The sequence below is a fragment of the Myxine glutinosa genome, chromosome 3 (genome assembly GCF_964187855.1).
Source record: "Myxine glutinosa chromosome 3, kmMyxGlut1.1, whole genome shotgun sequence".
Lineage (NCBI taxonomy): Eukaryota > Metazoa > Chordata > Myxini > Myxiniformes > Myxinidae > Myxine > Myxine glutinosa.
Genome location: NC_136263.1, coordinates 105,593,230 through 105,614,909, shown reverse-complemented (window position 1 = coordinate 105,614,909; position 21,680 = coordinate 105,593,230). Strand labels below are relative to the sequence as shown.

At 43.8% G+C, this 21,680-nt stretch overlaps 1 protein-coding gene across 10 annotated transcripts in view; it reads left to right on the top strand.

Moving 5' to 3' along the window:
- The window catches only part of LOC137423290 (uncharacterized), a 272,768-nt gene that overhangs the window by 44,737 nt on the left and 206,351 nt on the right, over nucleotides 1-21,680 (top strand). For all 10 annotated transcript variants that reach the window (XM_078774377.1, XM_068110266.2, XM_078774379.1 and 7 more), the window contains 2 exons: nucleotides 5,321-5,484; nucleotides 18,084-20,462. In XM_078774377.1, coding sequence (XP_078630503.1) covers nucleotides 5,321-5,484; nucleotides 18,084-20,462 — 2,543 coding nt within the window. The remainder of the gene's footprint in view (nucleotides 1-5,320; nucleotides 5,485-18,083; nucleotides 20,463-21,680) is intronic.

The following is a 21,680-nucleotide window of genomic DNA, read 5'->3' as shown; positions in this document are numbered from 1 at the left end:
TAAGTAAAATAATATGTGATAGCAATTCCAAATGGGTAGCTTTTTCATTTTTCTTGCAGGAAAGCTGTTTTTGCATTAATCGCGATACCGCAACTCCGCGCTGTTGTTACTAGTATCATCTTCCAAATCATTTTTTTAGCTGAATAGACAATGTAACATGCTTAAATATCTTAGCAAATGGATGTTTGTAATAAAGACATGTATGTTATACTATATAATACATATTCTTGTATTTATTCATGTGTGGAAACTAACTTTTTCTTCAGTTTTAGTGTCTTAGTTAAGAACAAAATATATGTTGGATGCTGGCAGTGTCCAGTTTTCTTCCGTATTCCGTATACTTGGCCACTGGTGGATACTTCCTGGTAGGTGAGGCAAGAACAAGAGGCTCTGCAATAATTATGTCTATTTAGTTAAGCAGAAAATATATGACAGATATGTAAAGTGCTGATTTTCCCTCATCAGTGGTGATATACATTTGCAGCCTGCAGGTTAGAATAAGTCCAGTCATGAATGCTTGATTTGCTTTCAGATATCAGTCCACTGGTTTCACCAGTCTAATTAAGTGTAATTAAATATAATTAAGGACTGGCAGACTACTAATTTGTGCAACATAGTAATGTGGATTGATAATTCTATGTTGCAGGTGAAAACTGACTGAACATGGCCTCTGACGGAGCAAGCAGCCTGCCACTAAAGCGGCCACGAGTGGAGTGCATCATCCACTGTTCCAATGACAATACAGACAAGCTGGTTTCACTACAAGACATTGACTCATGGAGAACATTGCTGAGGGCAGCCCAGATCAGAAAACATGCAGCAATTTTGAAACTAGCTACGAACCTTCCTGATGGACAGATTCCAACAATCCAGTACCACAGAAAATGTCGCAGTCTCTTCACCATGAAAAGACATCTTGATGGCATCCTCAAATGTGCCAGTGCCAGTGAACCTGCTCAAGACACAGGATCACAGAGAGCAGCTAGACAATGTGCAAGCACATCAAGGACTTATGAGGCAGAGTGCATTTTCTGCCAGAAAGACACCAAGTATGCTAAAGGACAGAAGACGAGAGAAATCCTCATACAATGTCGAGAACTGCGAGCTGACGCCACAATCAGGAATGTAGCCATGGAGAAAATGGACAGCAGAATCCTTGCCATAGTCAGCAGAGACCTGGTAGCTGCAGAAGGTCACTATCATAGGTCGTGCTATCGGTTCTATACCAAAAGAGAGGTTCGCAGTGGACAGGATGCAAGCCAAGATGATGATGCTGAAGCTCAGTATGGCGCTGCTGTGGATCAGGCCTACAATGAGCTGTTCCTGTTCATCAGAAGGGAGCTTTTTGGCAATCCTCAAGTGATGACAATGACTGATCTCTCTTCTAGACTGGTGGCTTCAATGAACTCTCTTGGTATTGCCCATGTAAGGGAATCAACCAAGAAACACATACGACGGAAACTGGAAAGCGAGTTTGCAGACTCCCTGCACATCTTCTCTGAGGGAAAAGGGAAACTCCTCCTGTTTCCAGACAACCTGTCCATATACGAACTTGCCAAACAATACCAATCGCTACAAGCAGAGCTGCATACTCAGAAAGGCCTCCATGCTGAAGATGTGGTCTCCAAAGCAGCCCTGAAAATGAGAGCCGACATCAAGAACCAAGATGCCCCTCAAGCCTGGCCACCGGAAGTCAAACCAGAAGCAGAGGACACTACCATTCCAGAGTCGGTCATGGTCTTCCTGTGCTATCTACTTACAGGTTCCAATGACCCTGATCATGCATCTCAAAGAGTCCAGCGGCTTCTGTGTTCACTCGGCTATGACATGGTATATGCTGTAACACGTGGACTGATAAAGCCCCCGAAGCACATCGTTCTGCCATTCGCTATCAAGTCACTGACCGGGAATGTAGAGTTGATACACATCCTCAACCGACTCGGCCATAGTGTGTCCTATTCTCAGATGGAAGAGATCGACACTGCTCTGTGTCTCCAAAAGCTCTCGCTATCAGGGAGTGATGTTGCCCTCCCAGGTAACATCCATCCTGGCATATTCACAACCTTAGCCTGGGATAATATCGACCGTCTGGAAGAGACCACCAGTGGAGAAGGAACATCTCACAGAGTGAATGGGATTGCCGTACAAGCAAAGCCAATCACCCCAGTGTCCACCAGAACCATGCTGACTGTAGGAAAAACAAAGCAGAGAAGTATTGATGCACCACCACCAATGCTACCAGCATACAACGCTGGACAACGAGTGGGACCACCACAGAGCAAAAGTGCAGATGCTGACACTGCAGCTGAGACTCAGCTCGCCAAAGAGAAGAATCTTGTCTGGGTCATGGCACGCATGTCGCAACAAGAAGAGCAATCAATCAGCAGCTGGACAGGCTTCAACATCCGGACTCGAGATGACGTGACAGTCATTCCAGACAATGTAGGCTACCTGCCTACCATTAATGCTCCAGCGACACAAATGTCGACTGTCAATGAAGTGCTAAACCAGTCACTGAACATCATGCACTCCTTGGACCTGACAAAGATTGTCTGTGTCTTTGACCAGGCACTGTATGCAAAGGCTGTGGAGATTATATGGAAACACCCTGACAAGTTCCAAAACACCATCATCACCAGGCTCGGAGTATTCCACACCATCTGCACACTGATGGGAATAATAGGGAAGCGATTTCAAGATGCTGGATTGCGAGATCTCTGCATCGAGTCTGGTGTGATCGCAGAAGGTTCCATTAATGGTGTCATGGATGGCCGCAAGTACAACAGGGCAGTCCACCTACACAAGAATGTCTATGAGGCACTCACTCGACTGGCCTGGAAGGGTTTCCTCTCGTGGCTGGAAGCCACTCACGCCAACGATGTGGTCCACATGGATGAGACACTGAGGATCATTGACAGCCTCTGCAAAGATATCTCACAGGCATCCCTGAAGCAGGTCCTCGGTGACCGCTCATGCGCACGCATCATGGAACTGTTTGGAATATACCTCGAGTTCCTCAGAGGTGGAAACGGCAGCCTCTCAGCATTCTGGATGTCGTATCTGGACATTGTCGAGATCTTGCTGGGTCTCATTCGAGCATCAAGAGAGGGAGACTGGGTGCTACACCTGGCATCAATTCGTGCAATGATCCCATGGTGCTTCGCATATGACAGGCTGAATTATGCACGCTACCTCCCATACTACTATGCCCAGATGTCCCAGCTGCCCACCACACACCCAGACGTGTATGCTGAGTTCATGCGAGGGGGATTCTCAGTTCAACTCGGTCCCAACAACCCCTTCGGAAGAATCCCTGTCGACCAAACGACCGAAGAGACAGTTAACAAAGACACCCAGACGGCAGGAGGGACAAAGGGGTTCAGCTTGAAACCAGGGGCTGTGAGCAAGTACTACCTTTAAAATAAGACATAAAGCGATAATTTTGGGATCTACGTTGTCTCAGTACTTTCTGATTAATATGCCCAATTAGTCCATGGGCCCGTACCCAAAATTTCACACATGGACTAAATCAATCCGAACCGTCGAACGCCTTTCACCGGGTGCGGGTATAAAATAGCTGATAACTACCACTAAGCTACCAGTCCAGAATTGCTATCACATCAGCATGTATCCCACATACATGCACCTTTCCAAAAATCATTACTAGAACTTGCCACCTCGGGTGGTACCAATTAGTGAAATTTCGGGTCCGGGCCCATGGACTAGAAGGTGAGATATTGATTGCTGTTGCTGTTGCTGTTGAATATCATAATGATGTGACGACTAACATCTGCTCCATTTCATGATGGCTCACTTTGAATCTGGGTGAAATGATGATAGCAGCACATGCCTATTTTGGCCATCATCTTGTGTGTGTGTGTGTGTGTGTGTGTGTGTGTGTGTGTGTGTGTGTGTGTGTGTGTGTGTGTGTGTGTGTGTGTGTGTGTGTGTGTGTGTGTGTGTGTGTCAGTCAGTCCTCCCCCCCCCTGTGTGTGTGAGAGAGAGAGAGAGAGAGAGAGAGAGAGAGAGAGAGAGAGAGAGAGAGAGAGACAGACACCCCCACTCCCCTGTGGGTGATCCACTCCCCGGTGCAGTGGGAGGGAGAGGGTTTGAGCTCTTGAAGTCACATTTTACATGAGATGTAATTACACATTTCAAACTGTATTTCCCATGTGCAGGCACATGCAGTTACATGTTATCAGAAGTAAATAAATTGTGCTGATGACATCATTTGTAGATCTGATAAATTGCCAGTTACCATTTTGTGAAACTGAATGTGCAGGTGCAGCATCTAAATGAAGATGTCCAAATGTCACACACGTCCATGCCCGTGGGATTCCCACGGGTGACCCCACTAGCATGGTTATATTGACCATAATAGCAGTGGGTTATAATCGTAGCGTATTCAGTTAATGATGGTATTTTTGTTCAGAATGAATGTGCAAGGCGAGACTGCTCTTCGAGTGCTGTTCTGGTTGTGTGTTTTCGTTTGTTTCACGGTAAATGCTAAAAATATAAAAATGATTATGTCGAGCTTTATGCAGTTGAACGAGTTGTCATTGACTATTGCCAAATAATTTTAAATTCGTATTCATTAATGAAGAAATAAAGGGATGAATGAAGTGTTCTCACACTTCAGCTTTATTAAGCAGCTTTATTAACCCCACTGCTTGTCATTTGTTTCAACGCAGGTACATTCTCAACTGTATATTCAACAAGCTTGTTGGCAATATCTGTACATTACTGTATATCTGTACTGTAAAGAACACACAATTGAGATGCTTAATAACATCACGTTTTTAGCTTTCTTCTTTGCCCATTCCCATTATGAACAGGGGCACTTTTCATGTACTCTCGGCATTGTCCTACCTTCAGTACCAAAAGAAACGTGGTCTTGCTGCAATTTTTTGCATGGCATCTCTTTCACCAGTCAAAGCTTTGATATAATATTATGCTAGTTTTGTGGTATTTCACTTCTGGAATCCATTATTGATTTTCACCCTACTATTACATTATTTTTGCACTATTACTACTGGCATAGTACTTCCTGCATCCGGCCCACTTCCTGCATCGTTTAAGGCTTTCTACTGATTCAGTGCCTCCTGATTGGTTGTCAACAAATCGCTGACTGCATGCAAACTAGCAACAAGTGATTTTCTTTTCCTGGTGCAGTTCATTTTTCATGAAGATAAATGAGTGGAATGCCAATGCTATATTAGTCACTCATCTTTTCCATTGTTGTAGTTCTGGTTTTGCGAGCATAATCATCCTGGATTTTTGTGCTTTGTTGTAACCTGCTTAATGTTTGCTGCGTGTGCAGGTAAAGTTCCAACCTCCCCAGCAAGATCCTGTTCCTCATGCACCTCTTGGCACTAAAGCGGAAGTTGGTGGCTCCTCGTCCACTATGAATGATGAACATGAAATTCCTGCAAGAAATGATCCAAATGGGTTGTATTTGGCAGCGCCTTCTTTACCTGACTTAAGGTCTGCTATTCACCCTACCTGTCACAATGTTTTGTACAAATATGCTGTTTAGTTCTTATTTGTAAAATCGGGGACGACGAGGTGGGGTGGGGGGGTTGCAGGAGAGGAGTCCAAGAATAGCCTGATAACCCACAAACATTGTGCAGTAACCCTCAAATATCGTGGGTTTCTACTGCGGTCAACCTATTGTGTTCCTATTTGATTATCGCAGGATTTCATTTCGGCCAGTCGTGTGTTTTGAGCTGAGACGAGTCATCGTTTGCGTCCCCTTGTATGATTACCTCCCATTACGAGCCTTTCGTTGTTTCTCGTGCACCCTTAATAATGGTACCCAAACGTAAAAGGATTGGCAAAACCAGTTGTGCCAAATACGTTTTTAAACCGACTCATTTTGTAGAAATACTAGCATTTCTCGAGGTCTTCATGACGTTTTCCTAACTTTCCATACCCAACAATTATGATAAACTTGCTTTATTTATTCATATGCTTAATGAAACTTTGATGCTGCATTTACTTTGTATCATAATACTGTACAAAGAGACTGTCAGTGCCTTGTGGGGCTCCCTGTTTAACTGATGTTGTATTTATACTTTTTTTTTGTTTGTTTTTTTTTGTTGTTTTTTTTGTATACAAGTAGGCCATGGGCTACCTAGACCCTGGGTGCACCCCCCCCCCCCCCCCCCCCCCCACCAACCTACCACCCAAGGTTTTTTTTAAACTTTGGGGTGTCCTGAACACGAAATTGAATGTTAACAGTGAAAATATAGGGACGAACTTTCCTGCGTCAAACACCATGGTGACTATCCGTTAACGCACGACGCACGACGGAGGATGCCCAGTCGGCGACTGGCTTTGGAGGCCAGCTTGGAAATGTGGTTTTCCCAAGAAAGATCATGGCAGATAGTGAGACCCAAAAGCTTGAGCGACAGAACTTCTTGGAGAGGATTGTTGAGAAAGTAGATGGGAGGGTTGTCCAGTCGATCTTTTCGGAGAGACATAGTAAGAGTGTGAGATTTGTCAGGATTGAAAGACATGTTCCACTTGTTTGACCAGTCTGTGATTTTGTCCAAGTCTTCAGAGAGTGCGGAGGCTGCAGACTGCCGATCTGAGGGAAGAGGAATGGAGCGGCAGAGAGTGGAGTCATCAGCAAAGAGATAGAGAGGATTTTCAAGAGAGTCAGAGAGATCATTGATGAAGACCAGAAAAAGCACGGGGCCCAGAACACTGCCTTGGGGAACTCCAGCCTGAACAGGAAGAGGAGATGAGAGAAACCCATTCAGGGCCACACGTTGACGACGACTAGAGAGGAAGTCTGCCAGCCATGCGTGGAGATTTCCATGGATACCAAAGGAGGAGAGTTTGGTGAGCAGAGCGGGGTGCCAGACCGTGTCGAAGGCATGTGATATGTCGAGGGAGACAGCTCTAATTTCCTGTTTGGCATTGAGGACCTCCATCCATTGTTGAGACAGCAGAAGCAGCATGTCCAGAGTAGAGTGACCTGGTCTGAAACCAAATTGATGATCAGAGATCAAGCCATTGGAGAAGAGGAAAGATTTCATATCCGAAGCAATGATGGATTCCATGACTTTGCTGATAATTGGGAGAAGGCTGATTGGTCTGTAGTTGCTAGGATCTGTTTTTGCACCTTTTTTGTGCATAGCGGTGATGTTGGCTGATTTCCAAGCAGATGACAGTTGACCTTGAGCAAAAGAGAGGGTGAAGAGAACAGAGAGAGGGTGAGATAGAGCGGCAGAGCAGGATTTTAGGACCCGTGGGCTGATGCCGTCGGGTCCAGTTGCAGAATCAGAGTCAAGGGTTGACAGAAACTTTTCCACCTTGTCAGGAGGAAAGGACACGGAGTCCAGGAGCAGCAGGGTACGACTGGGTATGGTGGGTACAGAGAGGGATGGGTTTGGGACACAAGATTTCGAGGCAAACACAGAGTTGAGGCATTCAGCTTTTTCACGTGCGGAGTCAGCTGTGTAGCCGTTTGAGGTAAGGGAGGGGATGGAGGGGGAACAAACACCAGAAACGGATTTGACCAGACGCCACCAGGATTTGGAAGAGGGAGACAGATAAGAGAGTTCGGTCTTGAGAACGGAGAGATATTGTTTCCTGGCTCTCCTGAGGGTGGACACACACTTGTTTCGGGCTTTGTGAAAGGAAATGAGATTTCCTTCCGTTGGATTTGCTTTCCAGGAGATGAAGGCAAGTTGTTTCTGGGCAACAGCCTCACCACAAGATTCCGTGTACCATGGACGGGAGGAAGGGTATGACAACTGAATTCGAGATGGGATAAATCTGTGCATGAGAGAGAGCAATTTACTTTGGAAGAATTCCCAGGATGTGTTGATGTCAGAGGTGGTAGAGATGGGAGACCAGTACAGATGATTGATGGCTGCTTGAAGACCATGCCAGTTGGCCTGAGTGAAATGCCAGACTCGTCGACGCTGAGCAGGCTCCCTGAGGATGGTCAGAGAGATGTCCACTTTAACAAGGACATGATCAGATGATCCGATTGGAGCAGAAGAAGAGCAGCAGACATTTTCAGGGAAGTTTGTCATAACCAAGTCCAGAAGAGAAGATGTTCCGTTGACTGAGATCCGGGTCGGGAAATTGACAGATTGTGTCAGTCCCAGTGAGTCGCAGAAGTCCTTTGCTGAGGAGCCATGGCTGGTGAGAGAGGTACCCACACCCAGCCAACTGGCATGATGACAGTTGAAATCACCACATATGAGGAAGAGAGAGTTGGGATGAGTAGATAGAAGTTGGTCCATATTATCAGACAGCGAGATGTAGATGGAGTCATCACTGTTTGGTGGACGGTACAACACACATATGAACAAGAGGTGGGAGCGAAGGGGAAGCCGTAGCCAGAGGTATTCCTGGGGGTGAGGTGGAGAGAGTGCAGTGCAGGGCGAGTGAAGTCCTGTTGAGATCTGCTCGAGAAGGTACCACTTGTTTCTGGGGTGTGCCTTGTCTCTTGGCCTGATCAGCGGAAGTGCAATCACAAAAACTGTTATTATTGTTTGAGAACCTTGGCAGGACTTCAAAATGTTCTACTGTATTTCTTACGACTCAAGAAATTCGGTGCAGATGCAAACCATAGCTTGTTCTCTGAATGTTTGCTTCCTTTGCATGGCACAGCTTGCATGTGGAAATGTGCATGAACAGAGGTCTCCTTATTGCTGATTACCTCTGCCACTGAAGGTGGATGGAGGGCATGTTTTCACCCCTGTCTATCTGTCTGTCCTGTCTTGTTTGTTTGACTGTCTGTGAACAGGATATGTCAAAAAGTTACGGATTTGGCTGAAATTTGCTGGACAGGTTGGTGTTTCTGACGAGGACGAAATGATTATATTTTGGTGAAGATCTGGATCTGTGTACAATAATTTTTAGTGATTTTTCACTATTGAAAGGTAGGACCAAAAACGATATATAGCATGATATCTCAAAAAGTGGTGGATGGATTAAGGACAAAACTTGGTGGATGAATTGGTTTGATGATGAGAACAATCCAATTGGATTTTGCTTCAGGTCCACAGATCCGGCCCATCAGTGGGAGACAAAAAACAAACTGTTCAGCCTGGCGGAGATGTGCGCTCTACTTGTGCTGTTCTAGTTACCCTCGCCTGAGGAGATGGTGTTGCATTTGAATCTGTCTTTGTTACTTGCCAGGAATAGATTCTGGCAAGTATGTTGGTTGGTTGGTTTGTCTGTTTGTGCGCAGTACTACGTCTACATCGTTGCACATAGCATCGGCATACTTTACACACATATTTGCCTTGCCCTGGAATAGACTGTGCCCGATGTTTAACTCTCTAGGCCCAAGGCCTCCATTATGACGTCATAATTCGATAATTCAACAAGTACAAAACTTCATCCAATCAAGATGCAATTTCTTGAGCGCCATGTCAGCATAAAGTGGTGGAGAAAAAAAATAAATGATTACGTCATCGTTCACGTGGTTCGGCCGCCATCTTGGAAAAAACCGAAAAACCTCTATCTCCGAAAGTGCTGAATAGACAAAATTGAGGCATGACTCATTGTAAAGAACTCTCCACGGGAATAAAATGTTCATGATTATGTCATAGGTGCCTCCATTATGACATCATAATTCGTCAAGTACAAAACTTCATCCGATCAAGATGAAAATTCTTGAGCATCATCTAGGGATAAATTGGTGGAGAAAAAAAACATGACATCGGTCACGTGGTTTGGCCGCTATATTACTTTTAACACAAAAAGCCTTAAAAACCACTGAAAACATGTCCTGGTGAGGGTCTGCCATCTCTGATTGCTCTTTCTAGTTTGTATATGCTTTTATCGATTTGCATCTATTTATTTTTCCTGATATTGAATTCAAATAACAATTCCCCCACATGTCTTTGTCGAGTGGTGTGTGTATGTATATATATATATATATATATATATATAATTATATATCTATATATATATATATATATATATATATATATATATACACACACATACATACAGACTTGGCATTTAATATGGAATTTTTTTTTGTGGGGGTGAACTTACTTTTCAAGATGACTTAGAACCAAAAGTTCATTGGAATTATGTTGAAATTATTCTAGATTTTGTTAATGTGACCTTCAAAAGAAGCAAAAACCACATTTGACATTTCGAAGCAAATAAATTGATCCTTGAAAGTGATGTAAACTGATATCGAACTCAATTCACGGACAGTACTGTGTTAAACTTCTGTGCGTTTTCCAGAAGTATCTCTTTATTTTGCACATTAGGCAAAATTTTTTTTAGCAAAAACAAAAGTTAAATTACGACTGGGATTACGAACAGTAAAATTACAGTTCAGTACTTCGTGTAACCCCCACGAGCAACCAGGAGAGCACGTACACGTTGAGGCATGCTGTTCATGAGATTTGCCAAGGTTTGGACAGGAATTGCTTGCCATGCAGTGACAATACTCTGCTGCAATTCACGCACAGTGGTGGGCTGCTGGTCCAAGTTGTCGATTTGACGCGTTAATTCTGCCCACAAGTTCTCTATCGGATTCATATCCGGGGACATGGCAGGCCACTCCATATGCTCGACACCACGGTCAGCAAGAAAGTGTTGGATCATGCGAGCACGATGAGGCCGTACATTGTCATCTTGGAAGACAAAGTTTCCTCGAAAGGCTGCACGAACAAATGGAAGCAATGTTTCTTCCAGAATGGCCCTGTGCTTGAACTGGTTCAGGTTTCCATTCAGAACAACCAGGTCAGTTTTGCCCCCTGCATGAAAAGCAGCCCAAACGGTCACCCCACCACCTCCAGCTTGGACTCTTGGCACTATACAATCTTCGTTGTAGGCTTCATGCACTTGTCTGCATACTCGGACGTGGCCATCTTGACGATAGATCAGAAATCTAGACTCGTCACTGAAGATCACGTGATTCCAGTGCCCTGGCTGCCATTGACGGTGCTCTCTGGCCCACTGCAATCGGCGCTGGCGGTGTTGTCTGGTCAGACGTGGCTTTCTCAGGGGACGCCTGGCACGATAGCCTGCTTGAACCAGTCATTGGTTGACTAGCCTTCTGAATACAGGCACATTTGTCAGTTGCTGCCACTCAGCCCTAAGCCGATTAGCTGACTTGGTACGGCCATTGCGGACTAACAGGTGCAGTTGGCGATCATCCCTCCTTGTGGTTCTGCGGGTACATCCTGGCCTTGGTATTGGAGTAGGGACACCCCTCTGAGCATTTCGTTTCAGGATCTTTGACACCTGACCTTGAGTGATGCCATACTGCCAAGCAATAGCACGCTGTTTCATGCCGGAATTTCGTAAAGCCACCACTAAATGACAAACAGCATTGTCGAGTTGACGGACCATCTCCAGGGGAAGCGGCAATAACTTTTGTAGGCGTGCAGCAGCAGTTTTCCACTAATACAGAACGCAACAACCCTTCTATACCCGATTGTGAAGCCAATCGTCAAATGTACCTGTCCGTACATTTTGTCACGCCACCTGTGATATAATCCTGTTATTGACTTCTTGCTGCGACAGACAATCAGTGACATGGTTCTTTTAACAAAGAAATCACCGAAGCGTAAAAGAAACTCACCAGATTGATATACTGATTTCAGAAAGTAAACCCAAGTCAAGAAAAAATATATATTCCATATTAAATGCCAAGTCTGTATATATACATATATATATATTTTAATGTAGGTTCCAATAATGCGTAATGGACCAGTGGTCCATTACATATTCATATGACGTACGCATCATTGACACACGGCAATTCATGGCGTACATCATGAACTCTTATCTTTACAAAGTATGGCAAATTATTTTGGACGTTAGAGAATTTGGTTGACAGTAAAAAGGGGTTTAGTTTTGTCCCTCGCTTACTTTATTCTTGCATAATAATTTTTGATGACAATTATTGTCAATGACCATTGACCATTAATCATGAATCGTAGGTAGCAATCGAATGCTCAGCTTGCAAGCTAGCTCAGTACAAACCTAGCTAAGTGCCACATATTTACGCACGTGATGACGATGTGTGCAGGATCGATAACGGAACAGAAACTCCACCTCCCCCACCTTAGCAAGCAGCTGTTGTTTAACTCGCATGATTATGGCAATTGGGGAGGGGAGGCAAAAGGATGATTGGAGGGTTTTGAGATGGAGGAACAAACGGGTGGATTCAAGTGAGGGAAGATTCCCATGGGAGTTACAGGGTTTGAGATGGAGGAACAAACGGGTGGATGCAGGTGAGGGAAGTTTCCCATGGGAGTTGCAGGGTTTGAAAGGCAAAAAGGCAGGATCTTGAGGACTGAGGAGTTTCTGTTTGGAAGCTAAACGGAGTGGGAACGGCGATGGATGCGTGGCTGGAGTTTAAGAAGGGTCGAAAGATGGATTGATTGATGGAGAGATTAAAGAGGGCTTTTCTCCCCCATGATGAGAACGGTTATTTTACTTCCAACTTAAACTTGTATTAAAAACTATTTTTGTTTTAAGGTGAGATTAGTATTGGTAATTGGTGCAGTCCGGTACCACTATTGCGGATCACTATACCAGTAATCGGCTCAGGCCGGTATCACTATTGCGAATCGCCATACCAGTAATTGGCACAGGCCTGTATCACTATCACGGATCACTGTACCAGTAATCGGCACAGTCCTGTATCACTATTGCGGATCGCCATACCGGTAATCGGCTCAGGCCGGTATCACTATTGCGAATCGCCATACCAGTAATTGGCACAGGCCTGTATCACTATCACGGATCACTGTACCGGTAATCGGCACGGTCCTGTATCGCTATTGCGGATCGCCATACCGGTAATCGGCACGGTCCTGTATCGCTATTGCGGATCGCCATACCGGTAATCAGCACAGGCTTTCTAAAGCACACCCGATTCATAGAAAATAACCAATTGCTTTAAAAACAGCCGCAAGGACAAACAAAAATGTGATTGCTTGTACGGTGCTGAGGGTTGAAAGTTTAAAATCTACTGTACAACTACTTCCTGGTACATCTTGATGTCATACGTTCCATTGTTCTAGTGTTACGTGCTCCTCCCCAACCCCCTGGTCACGGTGTACCTCCGAGCCCCAAGAGGAGTCACGGCAGAAAAATGTGTTATTCTGTATGTCAAAGATCAATGGTGAAGCCACACCAATTGTTACCAACAAACAAATATTGTATTAAGATCACACAAGAATAACAGTACAACAATAATAGTAATCAAAAGTACAATCAATATATATCCTATGATGGTACCATCAGGTTCGTACAATATAACTCACTGTGCTCCAAGTGAGCGAAAAGAAGAAGATTCCCAATGTCTCTAATCCCGGCTTCAAGCCAAAGTTAATTCCGGCTTCAAGCCAAAGTCGATCCGCTCCAGCGATCGTCAGATCAATGTCCAATCGAGACCAGAATCCCGTTGGGTTGGCAGTTACAGTCCTGCTGCCAAAGCTGCGCAAAGGCGCCCTCCAGGCGACTGGGAAATCACAAGGCGACTGGGAAATCTCACCCTCGGGTATGGACGTTTCACGGCTCACAGTCGGCGAACCGCAAATTAACCTTCAAAAGCCACGTTGCACACACCCACACCAGATGCACCAAATGTCTGAATTTCTGAATGTCTGATGTCTGAATGCGGTGAAAACGGCTGAAGCGAAGCAAAGACCTTGCGCAATGCGCAAAGCGCGCGAGTCAAAATGGCCGACGGCCCGTTCTCGAGACGTAACAGCAGTCCAACGACTCTCTTCGGAATCGACCGCAAAACCTGACACGCAGGTTGATCTGTCACAGCGATAACAACTCTGTCGCAGGAATCCCTTTCCTGGGAAACCCAAAGTTCACTCGTGACTCTTGCCCGCCAACGTTCGCTCCAGACCGCAAAGCAACTATGCTTCTTCTCCGACTGACTCGCTCCGCCTTCTTTTTCTCCTCTTCCTCTTCTTCTTCGTCGTCCGGTTCCCGATCCGGTTTCGGTTTCTTTTAACTCTAACTTTTTCACCTTTTGAAAACAGTTCATAAACAATAAACCTTTTGAAAACAATAATAGTACCTGGAATCAAAAATGTTCACAGTGGATGAAAACCACAATAACGGAAGTGACGAATCCATAACATCTAGGTTCTAGCCAAGTGCATCAAAGCTTTTGAAATCATATACGGTATTTAAGGGTTTTAAACACTGTTGTTCAATTTGTTGGTGATATACCGATATTTTTGTGGATATATCATTTTTTTTGTTCTTTTTTTTCATAGCGTTTTTTTTGTTTGTTTTTTTGTCTTTCCGGTATACTGGTATGCAGTATTCGAATTTCCAATAACTGTATACCGATATGAAAAATGATACTGATATAACCATTATATTAATACACTACTGGACCCTACTCGAAACATTCTCAAATCCCATCACAATGAATCTTTGCATGAATAGAAGAAAAATGGAGCATGGAATGAAGGTATTGGAAAGGGTGTTGGAGAGGAGGATAAGGAAGAAAGTGAAGATCGACGAAATGCAGTTTGGATTCATGCCAGGAAGAGGAACGACAGACGCGCTTTTCATTGTGAGGCAGTTGCAGGAGAAGTACATGGAGAAGAGGAAGAAGTTGTTTCTTGGGTTTGTTGATCTGGAGAAAGCATTCGATCAGGTTCCACGCAAAGTATTGACATGGGCATTGAGGAAGTTAGGAGTAGAGGAATGGTTGATCAGAGTAGTGATGGCAATGTACAAAAGAGCGCGCACAGCTGTAAGGACGAAGGACGGGAACAGTGGTGAGTTTGAGGTGAAGGTGGGAGTGCATCAGGGGGTCGGTACTAAGTCCACTACTATTTGTAGCTGTGATGGAGATGCTGGCTCAGAACGTAAAGGAGGGTTTACCGTGGGAGTTGTATGCAGATGATCTGGTGTTGATTGCGGAAAGTATAGATGGACTGAAGGAAAAGATTAACACGTGGAAGGAATGTATGGAGACAAAAGGTCTGAAGGTGAATATCGGAAAGACAAAGGTGATGGCAAGTGGTAAAGCATGTGGTGAGGTGGAAAGAACTGGGAAGTGGCCCTGTGCTGTGCGTAGGAAGGATGTCGGAGTGAACTCCATTCAGTGTACAATGTGCACTGAGTGGGTTCATCAAAAATGTAGTGATCTGAGAGGGTCATTAACCAGTGTGGCAGCTACATTCAAATGTAAGGTGTGCACAGAGGGAGCTGCAGATGGAGGAAACGTTGAGTTGGATCTTGGAGACGGCGTGAAGCTGGAAGGTGTGAAAACATTTTGCTACCTCGGAGACATGCTGAATGGAGAAGGTGGATCAGACTCGGCAACGGTTGCTCGAGTGAGATGTGCATGGAAGAAGTTTCGGGAATTGAGTGGCGTGCTGATGATGAGGGGAGTGTCGTTGAAGCTGAAGGGAAAGGTGTATGCTGCATGTGTGAGAAGTGTTATGATTTATGGGAGCGAGACATGGGTAATGAACGTAGAGCAGCAACGAAGGTTGGAAAGGGTGGAAATGCGAATGGTTCGACAGATGTGCAGAGTATCGTTGAGAGAGAGGAAGACAAATGATGAATTGCGAAAGATGATGGGAATAGAGCCTGTGATTGATGCTGTGAAGAGGAACAGGTTGAGATGGTTTGGTCATGTGTTGAGGAAGGATGAAAGTGACTGGTTGAGAAGAGTGATGGAAATGAATGTAGAAGGAAGTAGAAGACGGGGAAGACCGAGAAAGACTTGGCTAAAGATGGTGGAAGAAGAAATGCGGGCAAGGGGGTTAACAAGGAGAGATGCAGAAAATAGGGCAAAATGGAGAAGATTGTCATGGGGACCGCAAGGCTAACCCCCGCTCTAGCAGGGAAAATGGCCTTTAAAATGCATGTTGTGTTGTGTTGTATGAATAGAAGAAAAAAGTGGGGGTAATCCAGCTTGAAAGATATTCTCCTTGCATCACCACCAATTTGGAACAACTTGTCATTCAAAGGAAATGCTTAAGATTATGTTTTTGGTTTTATGAATTGAATTCAGTCCTGGTTATCCCAGTATGATACTCGTCACCAAGTTTGCAAAACCCCAAAAGGCCTGTTTCATGTGGTTATCGACATCTCTCCTCGGTTTCTTGGGAAGGGAAGGGAAGGGTGGGAGTGCATCTGTTTTTATGGACTCTATATTTTTATTACCACCATTCCCACAACTCCCTCCACTACCCACCTGCCACCCCCACCGTCCAATAATTCTCCCCATCCCTTTCCACAAACATGCACATGAGACCATATGCCTGTTTTTTCGTTGGAAGTGTTGCAACACTTTTGGAGAGCCAGGGGTGATCAGGAGGGGTTTTCCACAAACGTTTCTATACTGGGGGTGGGGTCTTATGGGTGAGCCTTTCTTTTAATATTTATATATTCCATTTGATTAAAACATCAGTACAACTTGTGCAAAGACTGGGAAATCAAAGTTGTGCTCGCTTAATGACTTCCAGAATGTCCACGATGTATCGATTACTGTTCCAGTCCACGTGACATCCGTTAAGGGTTGTTCATTATAACAGTCTTATTAAGGCTTGGCCTTCCTTTAAGTTGTCTAGCCTGAGTTTGAATCCTGATTTGGCAATGTGCGTGCTGTCACTCGGATGGATGTTAAACTCTGCTTCCCGTCTGCCAGCATTTGCTGGTGGACATTAAAGATCCCATGGTGTTCTTCGCGAAGAGTAGGCGGGCGAGCTATCGCCGACACCCTGGACAAATTCCAAATTCCTCCCTAACCAGCAGAGGGCACTGCATCAGCAGCACAGTTCAGTTAACGATTCTACCCCCACAGCCTTTTGCTGCAAACCAATGATTTTGGCTCATATTTCGCTTGGTGATAGTAGTTTGTGTTGGCCTGAGTGGGGACTGGGGATATTATTATTTTATAGAGGTATAACTTTAAAATCCTCCCATCCAGCTGTAGACTCCTTTTATTTTATTTATTTATTTTATATATTTTTTTGTTAAGCACATTTATTTTTCAGTTACTTTTAATCTCTTAGTTCCAGAAAAACTTTTTAAAAATTGTCAATAATCTACATACCAATTAAACCCACATGTATATAATTGGTGTTTTTGCTTCACCAAAACTTGACTTTAAATTTGTTCTGGTTTTTAATGAAATTTGTTTAAATCACATGTGCTCTAACTTTAGACATCCTTCCCATTGTCAATCCACTCATAGAACTGTTTGCTTCAATGCACGTTTGTTCTAAAAAAAAAAATTCCTGAGGAACTTTTCTATTTTCAGGCTTTCATTTTTTTTTCTTAACATGCAATGCTTTTGTGATTCTTCTGTATAGACTCTGTATAGATAGAGTTGCGAACTCATGGTTTCATACACCCTTTGTACTCTACGAAGCCCAGCTTAATGATGGGTATGATGTAGAGTTCCTAAGAAGGTAGGATGGGCCCGGAGCCAAACTTACCATTGTAGGAACTCTACATTATACCTGTCTGCCATGCCCTGCCACACATTAGCCTGTCTCTGGTGTACACAAAACAGTTTTGGGAGCAGCCAGGCATAATTAAAATTTTAAAGGGGCTCTTATGGCTGAATGCTTGCATAGGCTCCACCTGTTAGACATGAGCTTAGCAGAGCGACATTCCCCTACATCTCCGTAGGATTGTACTGCAGCCAATACCAGGAAGATAATTTAACTCTCATTGCTTCAGACCAGTCCCTTTCCGGGGTGCGCTCACAACAAGTCGTGAACATTTCTGTAGTAAAAAGTAACCCTGACCAGGTTGTGACTGTCACTGTGCAGATATTTCCCTGAGTATCAGTGAAGGTAATAATGCAGCAAGGCTGTCTCTGTTCAAGTCCTTTTGCACTCAAACACCATGATTATGTATTTATTATTGTGCTGTGGCAAATTGTATTTAGTTGAAACGGTGTTCATAATGATTTTTTTTTCGTACCTTTTAATGCTTTTTCCACCTTCACTTTTCCACTGAATTGTAATGTTCTAAAATTGATACTGTATCCACAAATGTAAATAGTATCCATTTTTATAGAACTTGGCCTTCATGATGTATTTTAGAGCAGATGAAAATGGAATTGTGTGCCTTGTTGCTTGCAGTGCAAATGATGAGGCATCAAATGGTGACACTTCTGTGCCAGCCCTGGAAATGCAAGAAACACATGACACTGTCCTGCAGTTTCCTGAGCATGGTGTTGTATGTTTGAGTCCTGCTGGGAAAGAATGTGCGGATGAGAAACAAAGTAAAAGTAGGTCCAATTTAAATACTTGTGTCGTTGAGGGCACAGAGGACGATGTTAAGCATGAACGTCAGCGTTCTCATCTATCAATACAAGAGCAGGGAGAAAGTGTTGCTGCTGTGACCAGCTGCCAAGCTGTGGATATGCATCCGGCGACTGAAATTGGTGGAATGACTGCTGACACGCTTGTAAATACTGGTGGAGGTCTACGTGGTGCTATTGATGATGATTTGACTTTTAAAGAATCTGCTAAACCAGAAGAGCCTTTTCTAAACTCCCGTTCATTTGAACCAAGTTTTGGATGGGCTGAACAACAGGACATTAAAATACCCCGTCACTTGCCTGGAAACGAAGACGGAGAAATTGAGGTTGCTGAGGATGACAGTGGCATGAGATGGTACGATGCACGTGCACTTTCATCTGATCTGCGTAGTAATGTTAGCTTTGTGCATTCGGCATTAGACCTGACAAAAAAGGATGATACTGCGTGCATTTCAGATGAGCAGCCACCACACTCTGAACCTACCGTTGAGGCAGAGCATCCAGCCTTCAAGGATGTTTCCACAGGTTTTAGGTTATTTGCGGAAGCTAATGAAACCCCACAAAAAGAAGATGCAGGAGTAATGGATTCCAATAGTACACAGAATGAAGGTGTTTCTCTAGGAGTGTTGGAGCCATTACAAATACCTGCTGCCGTTAAAAAACTGCTTCCGTCAGATTCCTTCTGCCCAATTGCTGAATATGATTGTGACGTCGTTGTCACAAGTTGTGATAATGCTGACAGTGAAGAGCCAGCAGGTCCATCTTCACTTGCTTCAGAGGTTAAAGGTCAAAATGATGAAGAAGGGTTTTCTAGCGTATTCCTTAATGACTCTTTGAATAGACTCATGATGAGATTGGAAGCATTGTCTTTGGGTGCCAGCCCAGCACATAATAAGGTATTGCATGCAGCAGATGATAATTTGGAATGTGATGCACAATGCAACACTCAACAATTTGGTATTTCAATTGATGGACATACGACCATCACAAACAATATGAATGATGTTCCATGTTCCGGAGTCGGCTCTGTAGTTGATTTGTGGAATGGAAATGACGAAGAGCAGCCATCTTTTCAAAATGGTTCACAGCCAGCCCACTTGCAAGATGTACAAACTGCATTAAATCCGACATTGCACAGTCGGGATGATAGAGAAAATACCGATTTTGAGGAACGACTCCTTGAGCACAAAACTCAAATGCATGCATCTTCAGGGCCCTGTGTAATGCCTGAAAAAGCTAATCGACCTTGGCAAGAAAGTGATCCATCGCCATTGGAGGAAGAACACATTGCCTCTGTTACATGTAATGATCTGCACAGACCACAGGAATTGACACTGAATACCTCTCAAAAGGCCTTTCATGAAGATCACTTTTGTCCAATGGTTGAAGAAGAACCAAAATCCTACTCTTCAGCCTCACTTTGTGCAGTTAATGATGATTTTACCAACGAATGTCATCTTGGCTTTGGTGATGTAGGTTGCATAGAAACAACTACTTGCTTTGAAGATGATGACACAAGTAATGGAAAAGCAGAATTTGACCTAACCATTACTAGAGCACAGGAACCAGTTGAGGTCTGTATAACCGAGCATGTAGAGGAAATGAACGATGTTGTTGCACTGCCACCTGGTGTGAAATCCTACTTGAAAGCACCAAGTTGTTCATTTGCACATGAATATGAAACACCAGCAAAGGATGTCTGTTCTTTTCCATCAGCATTGCAAGATAATGAAAAATTGCCTTGGCAGACAGCCGTGGATGAACGTAAAGAGTATGGAGTCTCCTCAAGTAGACCAGCAGGTGGCACAAAAAATAGTTTTGATTGTGAAGATTATGAAACAGATAATGCACAATATCTCGGTGATCTTGGGGAATACGGTTGTGTCCTTGAGGGAAGCTCGATTCAGGAAGGTATACAAGTGGATACAATGCAAAATGAAGAAGATCGTGAAAATCACGAGACACCAACCGCAAATGGATGCACTGCAGATGAAGGTTTAACCGATGTGATCGTGAATGCAGTACAGGATGTGGGATTTGTTGACACTAAAAAGTACCTGGAAGAGGCTTCTTTGGACATTCTTCAACAGTCGGAAGCTTTGAGCTCTATTCTTCCAGTATCCAGTGATCCCACAGCAAGCATTTCTACTGCGAGTTGCGTGCTCTCAGATTATGAAGATTGTTGTCATTTGTCAAGGTATATGAAACTTTCACTCTTCTTTTAATGTATTAATTTGGCTTATTTTTCATGTGCATTCATGTTCCCTTGTATGCCTTCATTACCTTCACCTTTCCTATTGCTGTACCTTTTTATCCTTCTTGCCTATATTCCTTCAAGTCTTTCCTATCCTCTTCCCTTCATCTTCTCAAACTTTGAGGGACAGAATTTCAATAGTAGCAATATGTATTGGAGTTTTCTTGGTTTCTTCATCCACATTTTGTATTTGACTTTCACTGTATGCTTTGCTTCCTCGTCCCCGACCAATTTGTATGTTATTTCCTCTCGAGTATGTCAGAGGTTACGCCACATAACAATTTGTCGATGAAAGATTTTCACAGTTACACCCACATCCGCCAATACAATCTGCCAAAGTAGCTACAGACAGTGTGAAGACAGACAACTTGGCCACATTATCTGATAAAAAAAAATCAAAGCTTCTTGCCAGAAAACGAGGAACTGTTTGAAGTCATGTAAAACGGGTCTGAATTAACCCACAGAAATAAATTTTCGTGACACTCAAGTCAAAGGGATGGAAACTCGTTTATATGAGAGGGAAGTTTTAGCAAATATATAACGTTTGAGTAGGAGATTAACATCGTGAGAGTAGTGACTGATGATGCAGGTTGCCGAAGGACAAAGGTACGCGTAGTTGCCAAAATAGCAAGCAACCCTATTACCTCTGCTACCAAAGGTGGATGGAGGTTATGTTTTCACCCCTGTCTGTTTGTCTGTTTGTCTGTCTGTGAACAGGATATCTCAAAAAGTTGTGGACGGATTCAAATGAAATTTGGGAGAGAGGTAGTGTATGTGACAAGGTCGAAATGATTAGATTTTGGTGAAGATCCGTATTCGGATTCGGATTCGGATCCAGATCAGAGAATTTTAAAAGTGATTCTTCACCATTGGGAAATCGGGCCAAAACCGACATAGAGTAGGATATCTCAAAGTTGTGGATGGATTTGGACGAAATTTGGTGGGCAGGTTGTGTTTGTGACAAGGACTAATCTCTTCGATTTTGGTGAAGATCTGAATATGGATTGGGATACGATAATTATTAAATTTTTTGGGATTCTTCACCATTGAGAGATCGGGTGAAAAGCGATATATAACATGATATTTAAAAAGGTTGTGGACGGGTAAGTTAGGTGACAATAACCAGCCGATTCGATTTTGGTTCAGGTCCGAATCCAGATC